At 41.2% G+C, this 17,487-nt stretch overlaps 1 protein-coding gene across 1 annotated transcript in view; it reads left to right on the forward strand.

Annotated features, from left to right (window-relative positions):
- otofa (otoferlin a) overlaps positions 1-17,487 on the forward strand; it is a 934,066-nt gene that overhangs the window by 324,010 nt on the left and 592,569 nt on the right. Inside the window, exons 8-13 of the mRNA XM_010795238.1 lie at positions 188-319; positions 2,614-2,676; positions 3,178-3,262; positions 3,392-3,551; positions 3,928-4,114; positions 4,902-5,088. Of these exons, the coding sequence (XP_010793540.1) occupies positions 188-319; positions 2,614-2,676; positions 3,178-3,262; positions 3,392-3,551; positions 3,928-4,114; positions 4,902-5,088 (814 nt within the window). The remainder of the gene's footprint in view (positions 1-187; positions 320-2,613; positions 2,677-3,177; positions 3,263-3,391; positions 3,552-3,927; positions 4,115-4,901; positions 5,089-17,487) is intronic.

Raw genomic sequence — 17,487 nt, forward strand, 5'->3', positions numbered from 1 at the left:
AATCTGGCAAAAGCACTCCTTGTCTGGAATCAGAATCATTTGTTTTGGAAAAGTCAATTTGTTAGTTTTTGCCTTAAATTGTCCTCAGTGTTAGTTCTGTATTGTTTCATGATGTATGATGATTGTATTACTGCCACTGTTGGAGATAACTCTGATTCATATCTCATGTGCTTATGTCTCCCTTCAGATCAGCATCACGGTGATCGAGGCCCGACAGCTCATCGGCCTCAACATGGACCCTGTGGTGTGTGTGGAGGTCGGAGACGAGAAGAAGTACACGTCGATGAAGGAGTCCACCAACTGCCCCTACTACAATGATGTGAGACCTCATACTGTATACAAGTTCCACCTGCAAAAAGACAACTTTAAACTAATAATGACTTCCTTCTTTACCTCTGAATGTCAGCTACAATTTGTTCATCCTATTCTTTTTTTTGTTTCTTCATCATAAACAATCATATTCCCAAGGCAGATGCAATTACATCATATGCGGTATTCTAGTCATGCTTTTAAGTTGGCATAATCTAACTTAAATCACATTCTGGCCAACACTGACTGAGATGTGTTGTTGAATCAGGTTAAAATTCAATTCAAACAATAATACTCCCATTAAATACAAATATAGGCAGGTAAAAATCCTGCTACAGTATTTCAAATGTATTGTAGTGTTAATACAGTAAAAAACGTACACTTGTGGATGATTGGGTCCTGTAGAAATATTATGACAATGTTTGTTATGTACCTTATAACTAATGCCAACAAATAGGAGAAATGTGTATTAGCTACCTCAGTCACCCCAGAAATATTGCATGCTTTCAGTAGCATTTGTTAATGGGAATATATGAGCTCCAAAACCAAGTTATATTGGATAAGACCTGAAACAACAATACTGTGCATTTATCTTATCACAGTGGTATTGTAAGAGCAGGTGTTTCTCAACATGAAGACATCAGTTAGTGCCTTTTTGTTCCTTCAACCAAACACTCACACAGTGTAAGTGCTCTCTATGATGTCCCGATGTAGTGATTTATTGACTTTGAAATACTACCCTTTACGCTCTTAACTAAAGGGTTGTTACCCGCTCTGAGTGTTCCTGAACAGCAGAGAATCTCTCCCAATATGTGTTGGCAGTGGCGAGGGTCGTGCAGAGCTTAGAGAGGAAATGTGTCTGCTATTGATTCCTTCTGTTTGTGTGAAGATCCCCTGCGGACAAACACACTGGAAACCAAAGATAATAGTCGTTCATGCTTTCACTCCAAGTGTCCAGAACCTCCTGTTTGTTCTGAACCCGTGCTGCGGCTTCCAATAAATTCCCACGCTTTCAAAATAATCTTCTGAAATGCGCTGCAGTGGAAAACTACAATCAGCCCTGGTCTTTCAAGGTTTACCGATCATATTGCAACCATCATGAGAAATACAATGTCACCCCATTTCATCAGCCATGTCCTCGTTGCTCTGCTTACTCTTTCTTTTAGAATACATATTTTATCCTGTACTAACAGAACTCACATTTAGCGTTATGAATAACCTGCGAAATCCAGCAAAAAGGATGAAACAGTGTGTGAAGCAGGCAGGGATCAGTGTGTGATATGAGGCAGATGGTTAGAGATGTAGCCTGCAGAAAAGTCAGTGATGTCCAGTTGTGAAGAATCTGGCTGTGCCCTGTGTGATTCTTTCCTCTATTGTCCACACACTCACATGAAAAAAGAGGAACTACACAATCTCATGAGACACATCTGAGTTTTCCTGTGTCTGTGTACCCTGCAAAGCCCTGTCTGTAGTAGAGATGTATAGCATAGCAGCACCAATACACTGATACCTGAACACACCTACAGGAAAGACATGATGAAACTTTGAATCAGACATTTCTTTAAAGTGGACCTATCATGCTATATTTGAATAATATAGTGAAGGACCATACCTATATAAGACATATTTAAACTTTTTATTTTTCAAAATACCAAACAGATCATGCATTTTAGCCATTCCTCATTTCGCTCAATTTAACACCGTCTTTTCATGGGCTGATTCTGTGAGAACAGCACCATCTACAGGCCTGGCATATGTACTACAGCGTCTCCAGCGCTTTCGAACAGCAATGTCCGTGGCTGTTACTCCTGATTGGTGGAGTTGGCCCAATAGCCGTAGCGCCACTTCTGTGACGTCATAGAAGTGTTCAAATCTGGATCAGTCTGTATCAGATCCGTTGCAGCCCCTTTTTAAGAGATTTGGGTATGGAGGAAAAGAGAGAGGGTTGTGTTTTCTGACACTTGGTGAGTTCCCTGGAACACCGGGGACACATATTCATGTATAAAAGACGTACCAAAGTGCATTTTGCATGATAGGTCCCCTTTAAGCTACTCATCTTTGCTTAAGAACTGAAAGCCTGAGGCATTAGCGCTGTGATGTGGCTACAGTATGATCTCCTGTGAGATGACATGACCATGTTTCTCTCCATCCCCTCAGCTCTTTAAGTGAACTCTGCACTGATATCTGGATTTAAAAGTTACCTGCCATATTTTATTCCCAGGGCAAATCTGAAAAAGTGTTATCTAGTGGAACATGGGAATGCATTTTAATGGGCACCGCTTTTTTTTCTTCCGCTCTCTGCAGTATTTCGTGTTTGACTTCCACGTCCCACCTGACGTCATGTTTGATAAGATCATCAAGATCTCAGTAAGTAATCCGTACCCCAAGAGTACACACTGCAGTACGGCTAAACAAACTCTCACCACCCCATCATTCCTCTTCGGTGCATGTTTGGTGAACAATACATATTTTACAATACACTTCAGGTTCTTTTTGGGAGCACTTGGCTGCATCATTTAATATTTTAATGAGAAAACATTGACTTTTATTCATGAAAATCCTCCTTCCTACTTTATCTAACAGACAAGAGCCTCCTTTGGTATGCGCAGTTAAGTTCGAGGATATAAAATTATATTGCGGGTTATTGCATTAAAGTGATTAATTAATGATCTAAGAGAGTAACAGATAATGTTTAATGTAAAACTATGAAGACATTATGCAGCCCTTAGTTACACATAAAGACTGTGGCCATCTGTCTCTCTAACACTCAACCTACTGAATTATTTATGGGCGTTTCCAATGCAATAGTGAATCTTTCGAGAGTTTACTCTTCGTCTAAATATTTCATCTTCAATTCTTTCTGCGCAGGTTATCCACTCCAAAAATCTTCTTCGGAGTGGGACCTTGGTGGGAAACTTCAAGATGGATGTTGGGACTGTTTACTCTCAGCCTGGTAAAATGAATAACTGATCATAAAATACAGGCATAGTCTATTTGAAAATGAAAATGCATTTTGTCTTTAGCTCACTGCAAAGTGAAACTGGATTTAATTAAATATGTTTTTGATTTATATTTACCCTAGAACATCAGTTTTACCACAAATGGGCCATCATGTCTGATCCTGACGACATAACAGCGGGGTGTAAAGGATATGTGAAGTGTGACATCGCTGTGGTCGGGAAGGGAGACAACATCAAGACCCCGCACAAAGCTAACGAGACTGATGAAGACGACTTAGAGGGGTAATGAGCTGTGACGGATGTGTTTCAGATTTAATTAAAATAATATTAAACATTTCCATTTTACTGATGTAAAGTGCTATAACAAATGTTACAGTGGATGTACATGTTCCCCCTTTAAAAGACATTTTAACATTTAAATAATAGAGATTTCTATTAAACTATATCTGAGATTATGAGAAGATACTCAATATTGAAAATTGTATCACTTTGACATTTACCAAAACGGTGTTAATATCACTGGTCTTTCTCAAAAAACGTTTTGAACCATCACCAAGAATCTTCTAAAAGCTTTTTCCACAAGCTTTACTTTTCTGAAGTGTAATCTATAACTCCACCATCTGTCTGAATGAGTTGTTGTGCTGCTGTTTGTCTGCAGGAACCTCCTGCTCCCTGAGGGCATCCCAGCAGAGAGGCAGTGGGCGAGGTTTTATGTAAAGATCTACCGCGCTGAGGGGCTTCCCAAGATGAACACCAACATCATGGCTAACGTGAAGAAGGCCTTCATAGGAGAGAACAGAGACCTGGTGGACCCCTACGTTCAAGTGCAGTTTGCTGGGCAGAAAGTAACTGCCACCACATCCTGCAGTCCTCTATGCTATGCTACTTTTCTAGTTATGTTAGCACTCCCAGAGGGATCAATATATAGCTTCCTTACAATACCTGTGGTTTTGTTAATGCATGCATTTGTATGATGGATTTCCTGGACGGTAAAGCTTTAAAGTAATCAAATAGTTTTACGAATCTCTTTCTATATACATATCATTATAAGAGAGAAGCATAATGAAAACATATTATAGTTTAATTTCACTGCACAAAACTATTATATATTATTTCTGTTTAAATTAACATTAGGTACCCATACGTTTTACTACTTTCATTTTTATTTTATTCAATTATTCTTTGCAGTTTTAGAGTCTCTTTTCCTCATTGTTTCGACAGGATTTAATTTCTGATAAATGGAACAAGTTCAGTTACACAAAGATGACATTTTATACTAAATGAACTGGAGCTTTGACAAATATCTAATTCATTTATCTTACTGAGGCTGCGGAAGCCTTATATTAACTTTTGTTAAGCTCCAAAAAGCATTTTCACACAAAGCGAGGACTGAAACTCATCCCGAATGCCTCACATTGTTAATGTTCTGTCTTTGCAACCAGTATAAGCCCAGGAAACACTTACGGCAATTAGACATTCTTGCAATTTCCATAAGGGGAGAGCATTGTTTTGGGACGAGCTTAAAGAAACGAGCTATTTACATTTACTACTTTCTGAAAGCCTATGAAGTAGGATAGCTCAGTTCAGTATTTAGTTCTTGTTCCTAAGAGTTTCTCCTTAATGTGTCTCCAGGGGAAGACTTCGGTCCAGAAGAGCAGTTATGAGCCCATCTGGAACGAGCAGGTGGTCTTCACCGAGCTGTTCCCCCCGCTCTGCAAACGCTTGAAGGTCCAGATACGAGACTCGGATAAGGTCAACGACGTCGCCATAGGAACCCACTTTGTTGACCTACGTAAGATATCAAATGAAGGGGACAAAGGTAGGTCAACACACACAGTCTGTCTTGTTAGAGTTTTTTTTGACAAATATTTGTATTGGTAGGCCTATTTCGTTTTTTCAGCATAAGACATTGCACAAGTATATATCCCATAAAGGAAAATCAAAAACATAATAATCCAAGAAAATACAAGAAAGAAAGAAAATTGTAAATATGTAAATATTGTAATTTAAACATTGCAAGTTACAAGGCCGGTAGACAAGTAGCCATATCACATCCAACTATTATAGAGGACAAGGTCAATTAGGAGGCACATTTATTTCCAAAAACTCCAAGAATTCCCCCCATATTTGATGGAACACTTCAGGGTTTCCCTTTATGGCAAATGTCATTTTTTCTAAGGCTAAACAATGAGAGAGATTTTTGAACCAGTGATGGATCGAGGGGTTTTCTGGGTTTTTCCTAAAGACAGCTATTGTGTGTTTAGCTTGGAGAAGAGAAAAGACTGCTAGTCTTTTCTTAGTGACATTAAGTCTGGGAGATAGAGTTGATTAGCTTTCAGGTACATTAATTAGTCAATCTTAACTAGTTATATTTTACTGTATGTGGTAATTAGCTGTGTTTTGTGATCCGAACCACATGACCCACCTGACCTGTTGCTAATGGCTGTATGAATTTAGTGGAAGACATTAAAAATGACTTGCAATCAATACATACATTAGCATATATTAAATCCCCACACACCAGCGATGCTGTCACACTTCTAGATGGAGGAAAGATTGGTGAGCATGACCAGTTACTTCTATCTTGACTGATCAGACAACCAAGAGTAAAACCTTGCATAAACTCAAACATAATGAACTTATAATGTAAACAAAATATTAAATATCCACACTGTTACATCCACAACAGCACACTTAGCTTAAAACTAGGGGTGCACCGAATGGGAAATTCTTGGCCGAAACCGATACCGAAAATAGGAAACAGTTGGCCGAAAACCGAATGCCGAAAGGCCGAAAATGATTAATAGAAATATATATAATGTATACATTTTTTACCAATGTTGTTCAGTTGCCTGATTATGGAAAAATAAATGATTATGGCAAAACTTAACTTAAATAATAATCACTATTATGGGTCCATAAAACATTTATTCAGCACTTTTGAATGCATACAGTACATTAATTCCAAGTCAAGTGCATTTTCTTTTCTCTGTAGGATAACTACAACAAAGTGCATTCAGAACAAAGCCAAGGTGCTTTAAAACTGCATAAACATCTAGGCCAGTAGGCCTACAACAAAATAGTGTAAATAAAGACTGTAACAACCAGGCTTTCAACAACAACAAACGCACCTATAAGTGCATTCATACAAATGTGCAAACTGGATAAATCCACATGAATGTAACTATTTACAAATGGAATTACAATTGAATTTCAAGAATCTGTAAATAAGGCTGTCTGTCCTCATAAGCAAAGTAGTAAACATTGTATAAAGATACATAAAGTGAAAACTGGATACAAAATCCACAATCAATTACAAATTAAATTACAATTTCAAGAATCTGCAAATAAGGTGGTCTGTCCTCATCAGCAATGTAAACAACATTGTATCATTTAGATACCGAAAGTACAATATATTGAACACTGTGCTGCTGTCATTTCCCCCTAATGATAACCTGAGATGGTGAATTATAACTCACAATGAAAATTGTTCATGANNNCATCTGGTTAGCTAGCTGCACTAACGGACATACGGAGCTGTTTGTTCCACAACAAGCTGGAGGAGAGCTCTCCTCTCAGACTGAGGGGCTCAGGTGAGCTAAAGGACTCTCTGAGTGTTTAGATAGTTAACTTTAGTCTAAGTTATCTCAGTGGGTCTCAAACGGTTTGGTCAAAAATTATTCAAAAGACTATCCCCGCGGCACACCTTCATATGATCATTATAGTTATAAAAAAACAAGAGAATAAAGGAAAAACAGTTATGAAATACTATATGGCAGTAAAACAAGAATAGAGTTTAAAAGGGGAGTGATTTGTAAAATATCCATAAAGAAAAAGAACATCTGCTTAAAGTTGTGTTTCATCTGGGTGTTGAGAGATGTATCCATAGATCTCTTAATGTTGCTCTCAAAGTGCACCAGATTGATGCTTTTAACTTCAATATTTAAAAAAAATCTTCCCGGTGGAGCATCCCCCCCGACCCCCCTAGAGGAGGTGAGGTCCACTCCCCACTCGTAAAAAAATAGAACTTTATCCCTGCCTATATGCCGTGAGCTGATGATCGAGCCTTCATTGTAACAGGTGGACTGTGTGTTTGCGTGTGGGGAGTGCTTTAGTGCGTGCTCTATAGTGCCCGTAATAGTGTTCACTGGAGTCCAGCACCTCAGCACCCCCACTCAAAATACCTTCCCGCGCCTCTTCTGCTGGGAGTCCCAGCAGCTTCTACTGAAGCCAGTCCCCAACTCCGGGGACTTCCGGCCGGGGACTTCGGGTGGCAGTATACGCCGTGAAGTTTGCGGTCTGCCAGTAAACCCAAAGCAGAAGAAGAAGAAGTGACGTCAGCGGCTTTATTTGCCTAATCCTTTCCCCAGGAACTTATTCCGGTGTGAATGTGATCTGTACTTAGTTCATGAGAACTAAAGAGTTCTGATTAACTAAAGTGGGAAAAGTACTGCGGTGTGAAAGCACCTATTAGGTTCTTCTTATTATCCTTGCATACTTTTTGAATTTCCTCGCACAGATGCTTGGATGAGACGCAAGGAGTTTGGCATCAAAGCTGCCATATGGGAAATCTTTGGTTTCAAACATCAATAAAAAACAGCTTCAGTTACCAATGACAGCTCGCACATCTGTGTATCACACGTGGAGGTGCAGCATTTATACATCATGGAACTTGATAAAAGAATTATGCGTTGGATACACCTGTGTTTCCTGGCTCTCCTCTTCCCTATCGGTGCATTTGAGGGATTGGAAAAATGATGGTGGAGACAGGACACAAGAAGCATATTAAGTGAGCGCAATGAAAAGCACCCAATGCATGGATCTGAACTCATCCACTCAACAATGATTTAGAAATGTACTGTTTGAGAAGTGAGGGGGAAATTGGGTTGTTACAATAATATATGCAGCCAAAAGTCAGATTGTTGGCACTTGTAGGATATCTGGGCATCTTTTTATTAATATTTGTATCTTTTAATCTGACTTTAAGCAGGTTCAATAATACATCTCTTGAAAACCCATTCACAGAAAAGATGAGAGCTAGAAAATCTGGCATTTGGAAACTATTATATAAAGTTGGAATTTGCGTGTACAGATGTGTAAGAGAAGATATCTTGTTTTGAACATACTCATCATAAAAGAGGAGTACAATCCACAGGTTGTTTAATGTTTTATGAAAATCTATATCTCTGTTTAGGACTCTGCTGACATGCAAACAGTGCTTGCCGACGACGTGGTTACGCATTAGGTAACAGAGATAAAACATCTATCTGACATTTTCCCAGCCATTGAAGGGGGCCAAAGTCAACTTCTGGTCTCTCTTCTTCAGATAGTATCAACATCTTAAGTGATAGCTCATGCAGTCAGATAACAAAGAGCAGTAAAGCTGTGTTATAAATACAGTTGGAACATTTTACTTTTCAGGTTGGGATCATTATGTTAACCCTGCGGTGCCGCTGTGCTGTGGCATTCATTTCTACACTCCCACATACTAAAGGTAATGGGTTCACGGATAATCACTATATGAATAAGTAGGATACGCAATCAACACATGCTTAATCATCACATAACACCGAAGTATAATGAGTGATAATAGACTTGTTTGTTTTTCCATAAGCTCTAAATGCTCTTTTAACCCTGGTGACCTTTGGCAGACAGATGGAGACAAGGCAAACACAGCAATCTCTTGTTGTATTAGGCATAACGACCATCCTCTACGTATGCTTGGGCTCCCATGTTAATCACAATTGTCCAAGTAATGCATCTGTTTGCGCGTAAACAAAAGATATGACTGTGTTTATACATGTGTTTTGGACACTTGATACTGTCGGCTTGTCTGGTTTTCGATTTGTGGCAGAAAAAAAAGTCTGAATAATTAAACTGACGGTGCGTTGGTGTCGAGTGAGACGCCAGGCTGTTGTGTAATCATCGAGCGAAATGCACACGTGCCCTTGCCGGTGTATCACAATACACGGAACAGATGGCGAAGTAGGGGGTGTTTAATAAACACAAATACATGCTCATATCAGCTTGGGTTACATGCAGCTGCTCCTTCTGCCTTTGACATACATGTATAAAACCACAACCTAATGAACTCTTTGTGTGGAAAACAAATCACAGCGCAGAAGCCAAATAAAGGCTTCTGCAAGGGGGGGAACCTCAGACTTAATTTCATCACTCACCTGGATGAATCTAAAAATGCTACAAGTCACAGCTGGCAGGTCAGAGATACACAGCCATTTAAATACAGTGCACAGAGATGCATTGCAGTTTGTATTCCTGGCATTAATGCCGGTGTCCCAGGTGACAACATCTTCAAATGAAGAGCATTACCAGACGGGGACTAAATGTTCCAGAGCCTATAGATGGTTTCGAAATGTTTTGTGCAGCTGGCATGTCAATGATCAACTCCTCCCTGGGTGAGCTGCTTTATCGCAAGGAGCCCAGAAAGACAGGTGAAAAATTGAGTGAGAGTAAAGTATGGGGTGTTTTAGATGCAGCCAAAACTTTTTGGGGACTTTTAGGTACTTCTTGGCTTTCTGTTGGCTAATTCAAAAAGGGCCGCTACACCAATATTAGACACAACATGCAATTATATTGGGACACATTGACATAAAACTTCATAATATTGTGTCAAATATCTTCTCTTAATTAAGACTTTAAACAAATCGCGAGCATTTTGCCTCGTGAATTGTGTACGTATTAATGATCAAAATCAGTGGCTTTCTAGTAATCTGCTTTATTACACATTGTGTTGCTCCTTAGGTCCATCCTTAAGTTTGGAAACCAAGAAATGTTATGAAGGTCTGGTTTACTGAACCACACAGTCAAAACAAAGTCTGATAAATAACAACCAGATATGTCAATGCTGAGCCTTCCAGTTTCGACTTCGACTCTACCCCGCCCTCTCGATATCCCTTTCTGCATCCCCATTTCAAAGGCAGGCCACAACTGCTGCACAAACCTGTTAGTCAATTAGCTCAATGTCAGTGGCTGTAATGGACTTGTGGACATGATGCCCCTGTGGCGTTTGGTGCGCTCTTTCACACAGGCCTATTGACTTGGTCGTCTGCATGGGCAGACAACTAAAAGGTAGACTTTCTGCCACAGTTCCCCTGCCACCGCCCGAGGTCTCCCTGCGCCTGGAGCCCATGGAGGGTGGTGAAAAATATGGCTTAGATGAAGGATAAAACCAATTTTGTTCCTGTTAGTGAAGAATAGTATTGTGCTTTCCGAGTTACTTGTTGAGTCGGATAATCAGATTTACCAAAAGCTTTAGGTTTGCCAATCTTACCTCGAAGAGAAAATGAAGGTGAACGCTAATACATTGATGATCTCAGCAATTACTCAGGTCAGTACAATGTTATCTTAACCACTTAAAATGATCTAGTTAATGATCCCTTTAGAATTTTCCAAAACAACCTCACTTAGATACGAGACTTCCTGTTTACCGTCTGTTGTCCCGTTTGTTTGGTAAAACTCAAGTGTCGCCACAGTCTGCTCCGCCAGCTGCTCAGACCAGCACACTGTCCTGACAAGATATTTCCATTAGCAGTCGGATTACCATCACCCCCCACCCCCCCACCCTCAAATCTCTTTCTCTGTGCACCTCAAGAAGCGTCTCTCTGAGGAGAAAGCACGTGGGAGTTTGAAACACTTCTCCCCTCACATGCCAGCATGTACTGGCCTGCATTAGCACACTCGGCTGGGCCTGTTGCTGTGCAGCAGAGACATGTGACATTGGGAGGTCAGGGCTCTGCAACCCTCACCCCCCACCTCACTCGTGCACACATCTTCCGCAGACCCTTCGTCCTCGACCCGTGCCCCTCGATTCCCGGTTTGCCCTTTAAAAAGGGGTGCAAAGGGGCGGAGCCTGTGCAGAAGGGGGTGGAAGGTGCTACGTTTCTGACCTTCCACTTCATGAGATCGGCTTCGGTGACATTCGGATCAAGCGCTCGGGTGCGCAGCCCCTCCCTCGACCCTCGTCGCTGAGCCAGCTATAATGCCAAGCGTGTCGAATCGCTTCAGCGTCAAAATAGCGACAGTCCTCTCCCCCTTTTGCTTCTGTCCTCTGCTAGCTCCTCACCCCTCCTCCAGGGGCAGGGGGGACGCACACAGTCTGTGGCTGCCATTGCCCTTCAAATTCCCATCGACAAGTACAGAGGCAACTGACAATATTGAGAAGAGGAACAGCCCGAACCGCCGCTGACAGCATCAAGGTCCCTGTCCACTCTTAAAGGACACCTGAGCTCACTCACCACCTACTTAACACACGGGCCAGTGAACAAACAAGAAGTGGACTGAGGTGCACAGAAAATCTGCTTTAACCTTACACTTTAAAAAGGGAGATTCTCAAATAAAAGGAACATAAGCACTTTTGAGGCCAATGACCCAACGGCCAAAATGCTAAAGTAACATTCGAAGTTACTAAAGCCAAGAGAAATGGTGCTGCATTCTTGCGCTGTTGTTTTTCATAATAGCCAAAGTGGCTTCGGATGTTGCGAGGAAATAACAACCGGGAAACGCACAAGAGAAAATAAAGACATGATAAATAAATCACAAAAATTGGCTTCTTCCTTTGGTCTGGCCTTGTCGAAATATCTGACCCCGCTGCTGTTAGCTGGTCCAGATGTTGAACGCAAACATTTTGGACTATCCTTCATTCTAGTGAGGGGAAGTAAAACAAAGAAGAGGCTCCGTAAATAATGTTATATCCCAACATCATATCTTCCGTAGTTCTGTGTGTCCATCTATTACAACATTGCGGGTAAATAATATTTAGTTTTGGTTCATATATCATGATTTATCCCTGCCCGAAGGGTGTATTTTTCTAAACATGAAGAACACATTTGCCAGTGTTTGTTTGCACAGCGTGCCTTTAGCCAGTCTTTCGCAAATGACAAACATATACAATTGTTTCATATCCCAATCCTCCATTGTCTATCTGTGGTAAGAGGAGTCTGATGCCAAGTCAGCCTCAGTGATATGAACATGGAAATCAGAACCAGGCTCAAGAACACAGCAAACTAAGATATCTGGGTTAAGATGTACATATTCATTTTAAATTATGCACTTCCTTAATTTGCCCATATATTTCAGTGGCATATCCAACGTGCTTTACAGTCATTAACATACTGTTCTGTGTAAGGCAACATGGGGCCTGAAGAATGAGAACTTGCTTATTCATGTTTAATTGATGCTAATAAAATATGCAGGGTTTCTTTTTCCCTTTTTTTTTCTGTTACAGATGCAATGCCTCACACACTGTACTGTAAACCTTACTCATGGGGTCAGAATCACCTCTGGGGAGAGCAGAGATACATTTTTACCTCATCTGCGTGAAACTGCCTCTGAGAGAATACATTGCCGAAATGCTAAATTTAACCGGGGATGCGACAGAAAATGATTTTGAAATAATACAAAGAGCCTTCTCTGATTTAAAAGGAACAATGGATACATTAGTACTCCGCTCACAAATGTATTAACCATCAAATTATGCTGTATCTGTGATCATTTAAATTAAATGTTGATTTTGTTACCATGATTATATTTTAGACCTATACTGATAGACTTTGAGAATTTGAACTATCCAACCCTAACCCTCAACCGCACTGTGGGGATGACAATGAGGATGATAGAAGATATACGACCACTTCCTGTCAGTGCCCGGTGTCCCTGGCCGCCTGCTCTCACCTCGCCCCTCCGCTGAGTTAGAGCCGTAGCAATGAGATAGCATTTCACTCTGATGGCGCGGCTGGAGGATTATAGGCTCAGAGAGTTTATCAAAGGCTTAATCGCTCTGATTTTTAGTGACCCGCCGTAGATGGCTGCCGTCACTCTGTGCCAGCAGGGAGAAGTCCATCTCTACAGAAGCGCTGGCAGCTGGCCACCGTGGGCTGGGGCACTTGGGGGAATACCATTGGCAGTTATGATGGATAGGTGTTGTGGGTATCCAGGAAATCCCCATCAGAAGAAAAGGAGAAGTGGTTCTCAGCACTGCAAAATAACTTCCACCAATCTTCTCAAAGGCAATCAAATATCAATATTGTCATAACATTGGATCAATTGATTACATTTAGGAATCAAGAGAGAGTCTAAAGTTGTCTAGCTGTTTGGGAGTTTTGGCATCTTTCTGTACAATGTTTTGTTTTTCTCGACTACCCAGGAGGTTGTTTTCAGCAGAAAAGCTCTTCAAAGCCCACTGCATGAATCCCAGCACCCAAAGGCAGAGTCAAAGTTAGTGACTACTGGTACATCGTGGAGAATAAAGCAGCTCTTAAAGAGACAGATATTTCCCCCAGGACATGGTGGAGACAAAATCAAGAGTTGAAAGTGTTGGTTTGTCAGAATCTCCATGATGATCTGGTTATTTTCAACATGTTCCCAAAACAACTTGAAAATGTAATACTTTTCAAATTAAATTAATGGTGACTTAGTTTTTGTACTTCTATTATACTTGGGGTTTTGTAATAGTACACTGGTTTAGCAATAAATCAACAAGAAAAGTGTAACATATTGCTAAAAATGTTTACATTCAATTCAACAAAAATCGTATTGTTTGTTTTATATTAAAATCAAAAGACAACAGTTTTTGAATATGCTGCTAGAACATTGTTTTTGATTAGATGACACATTTCTTAAAAATAAGCCCTTCTTTGTTGTGCATTTACATCCCATCTCACTTACATTTCTGAATCCCATCTCCCCTTTAAAACTAATGTTAAAGCATTGGTCAATTCTGAAGGGACTTCAAAATAACTTAAAGAGCAGTGTGAGTGGCTTTTGTTTATGTTGGGAACCACAGCCAATACATCTAAACTTTTCTGATAAGAGAATTATAACTTAAGACGGCCAATTAACTCAACAGTTTTGTCAGTTCTTATCCAAGTTATGACAAACTCCAGTCCCCTGGCTTCCAGTAAACCCCTACCATGACAAATAAATTCAGAGATTAGCTACTTAAAATTAGTCTGGAAAGTTTGAGTTTGTGTATGAAAAATAACTTGTCCTGTTTGTATTAAATGAATGGGGACCAGGTCCCATAATCTTCAGTTTGGCATGCTCAGGCCCCTCTGGCTCCTGACCTAACAGGAAGCAGCCAGCGAGAGCGCTGACTCCGGCCAGCCAATTAGAGCACGGGGAGCACTGAACACGGCGAGGCTAACAAGCTCCCTCTCCGTGACCCTCCTCACCTCTGCAGGACCCCGCGATGGGAAATATGAGGAGCCGGGAGCCACTTTAACCCCCCCGCAACCTCTCTCTTTAGCCTCCTTCGCCTGCCCACCCCAACCTCTAGTCGCAAACCCTGCTGTGTGACCACAAGGTCTACAAACACATGCTGCCTCTCTTCAGAGGCCCGCCACATGGCTTTTTTACTGCCTCGCCGATGCTAAAAAGTGCCACACAGAAAAACAATGTACACACACATTCCTTGCACGGAGTTGGAGCTGTGTCACTTGTGTGCATTTCCCTCTCGTTTACTCTGGCCCGGTTTTAGGTGGAGGGGGCTACCCAGCCTCTTTCCAAGAGCTCTGAATAATAAATGGGTTCCAAATTAATTGGCAGGATTTGCAAGGCAGTGAGATAATTCGGAGGCACTGTAATGAAGTGGTACTGCCGTGACCGCTAATGTGGCTTGGCTTTGGGCATTATTACTATTTATTTGAGCAAAAACAACACCAGTAAAGAGTGGTGGATAAAAAGCTACCTGATGGGTTAAACTCAGAAACTACAGCGGGACGGTCGATGCGTTTCCAACACACTGCAACTTAATGAAATAAAGAAAGAAGGGGGAGCCAGTAATAATCATCAACGTCCAACACCCCCACCCCCTTTCTCTCTGCAGGCAGAATTGGTCCCGTCATTTGGACCCTCCAAACACAGACCATATGTGGGTTCAGCCCTGGCAATCAGACTGCATTGTGGAGCAGGCGGCTGAGTTCATCAGGAAAAAATTAGCCCGCCGCTCTGCAGGCCTCGCTCCCATTGGCCAGTCACGCGGCCCGCTCCGTTTGAGGGCACCCCAGACATTCCTGCGGATAATCTTTTCCATTCCTCTGCTCAGCTCGGTGAGGACAGACCAAATCACAGCACAAGGCCTGCATTGTGAAAAGCAGTTTTCAAAAAAGCCCTGTTTTCAATGCCGTCTCTCTTTTATGCTTTCCCTCTCTCTCACCTCATACACCACAATTCCTAAAAAAAGTTTTTCCCATCATGACTCTCATATAAAAAAAAAACCCAAAATGATTGCTTTTTTGAAAGAGGAAACGGCGAGGTCCCGGGCCTAGAGTTTCTCACAGTCCAGTAAGAGTTTGTTTTTGAAAGCCCAAACAATGTGAAAACCGCCGAAACCGGAGCCCGGCCACATCAGTGTGCGGCGTGGAGTTCAGCAGATTGCTGCTGAATACAGTACCCCGGGCGAGGCTTCCCAGAAACCTCCTGCTTGGTCACCGCTACACTCCTCGCACCCCCCCTCTACAGCAGCTTGTCATTGTGGCTGTCGTTGGGCAGCTGGAGCTCCGAGATTGGAGGACAATCACACAATCTGGGGACACTGGTGGATTTATAGCAACACGTTCCATAATTACACCCATGATTATTACAGGGTCTATAAACTTTAGACTCCAGGGCGGCTGTCCAACCTCTGCTGCCATTACTTAACAGTTACTTTCTTTCTAGAAGTACACTCTGCTCTTGGCTGCTCGGGGAGAATTAAACACACCACTGAATTTGTTTAACATCCCCTGCTGTGAAACTTAGAAGGTATTTTTTTTCCTCAACACTTTCACTTCTTTTCTCCTTCTTCGTTCGCCCCTGGAACCGAGGTAGACAAAATAATCTAACAGGACTCATATCCTAGTGTGCTTCAACTCTTAAAATAGCCACAACACAAAGAAGCAGAACCTTTAACACACTTGGGCAAGACTACACTTCTAATCCAGATGCTCCTAATTGTTGAGGAAACACATCCACCCTTTACTGCAGGCTGTGACAGTAAAAAATGCTGCAATCAATCAAGATAGCTCGGTAAAATACACAAAGATGGGGGTGAGGTTGGTGAAAAGACGGCGCGCTTCACTGATCGTGCTGAAACTTGTCTGTGAATAAGTATGCCTGAGAAAGAGAGGGTAGTGGGTTCTTATCTTGCCTCCGCTGACACAGTAAAGAAATTATATATTTTCCGAAGAGAAGCTACGATTTTGAATCGCCTATTTTCTTTTAAGAGATACAAATACAAGTCTGAACTGTTTCCTTAAGGACAAACATGTTGTGGTTTATCTAGATATGTCTGAACGTGCAGCAGGGACATAATTCCCATCTGTCCCAGTGATCTGTGTCCTGTTCTGAACTCTCCAGTTACAGAACATTCCAAGAAACAACCAGACAATGTCAACCAAAAACTGACTGGGTAAGACATATCCACTCACATCTCCTTTTAAAAAAAGACAAAAGGTTAGCTAATTGAGGGATTTTAAGGGTGGCCGTGATTAGGATTCTTGAGGTCAAAACTTTACCAAAAACTAAGAAAGACCAGGAACTAATGGAATTGATTAGTGTTATCATAAAGATTAATATATTAAACAGCCAATTGGCAGATGTAATTGAATGATTTCACTTATATAAAAAGCTAAAGTTAAAGTTGTCTTCCCTAATTTGTCCTGCTTTGGAAAACAGAGATTCATGACAAATGGAGAACCGATTCAACGAAAACATTCAATAATATTTACGTGTACCTTTTTAAATCCAAAGAACCAGTTCAATGAGGAAATGCCATGGATGCAGTTAAGAGCACTTCAAGTAGGGTAAAATGAATGAAATCAAGCAAAGCAGAAAGGGGTGATTCATGTGTAGCACTGAGCAAAAATGGAAAAGAATAAACGGAGCCAATTCAAACAAGATGCAGAGGTAAAGCAATATGTGCCTGTTAGTAGATGTGTGTGGTCTCCATCAATAAATGGTGAAAGGGCATTCTATTTTTATACATAAAGTAGATACTTTCAGAATTAAAACAACACTGCAGAATAAACCTCAACGTACTTTCCTTGTATGGGGAGATTCTAGTTCAAGGATAGAAATTCAAAAACATTAAAATCAAACAGCTGTTCTTGTATAAATATTTGTATGTTTATATGACTTTATCTTGTCATGCAAGTCATGCTCTCCTCACATGACATGCGGCTCAGCTGCTCAGGAGGGGGGGCGGGAGAGGAGTGGAGTGGAG

This window comes from Notothenia coriiceps, unplaced genomic scaffold (assembly GCF_000735185.1).
Source record: "Notothenia coriiceps isolate Sejong01 unplaced genomic scaffold, NC01 NC01_scaffold00037246, whole genome shotgun sequence".
NCBI lineage: Eukaryota > Metazoa > Chordata > Actinopteri > Perciformes > Nototheniidae > Notothenia > Notothenia coriiceps.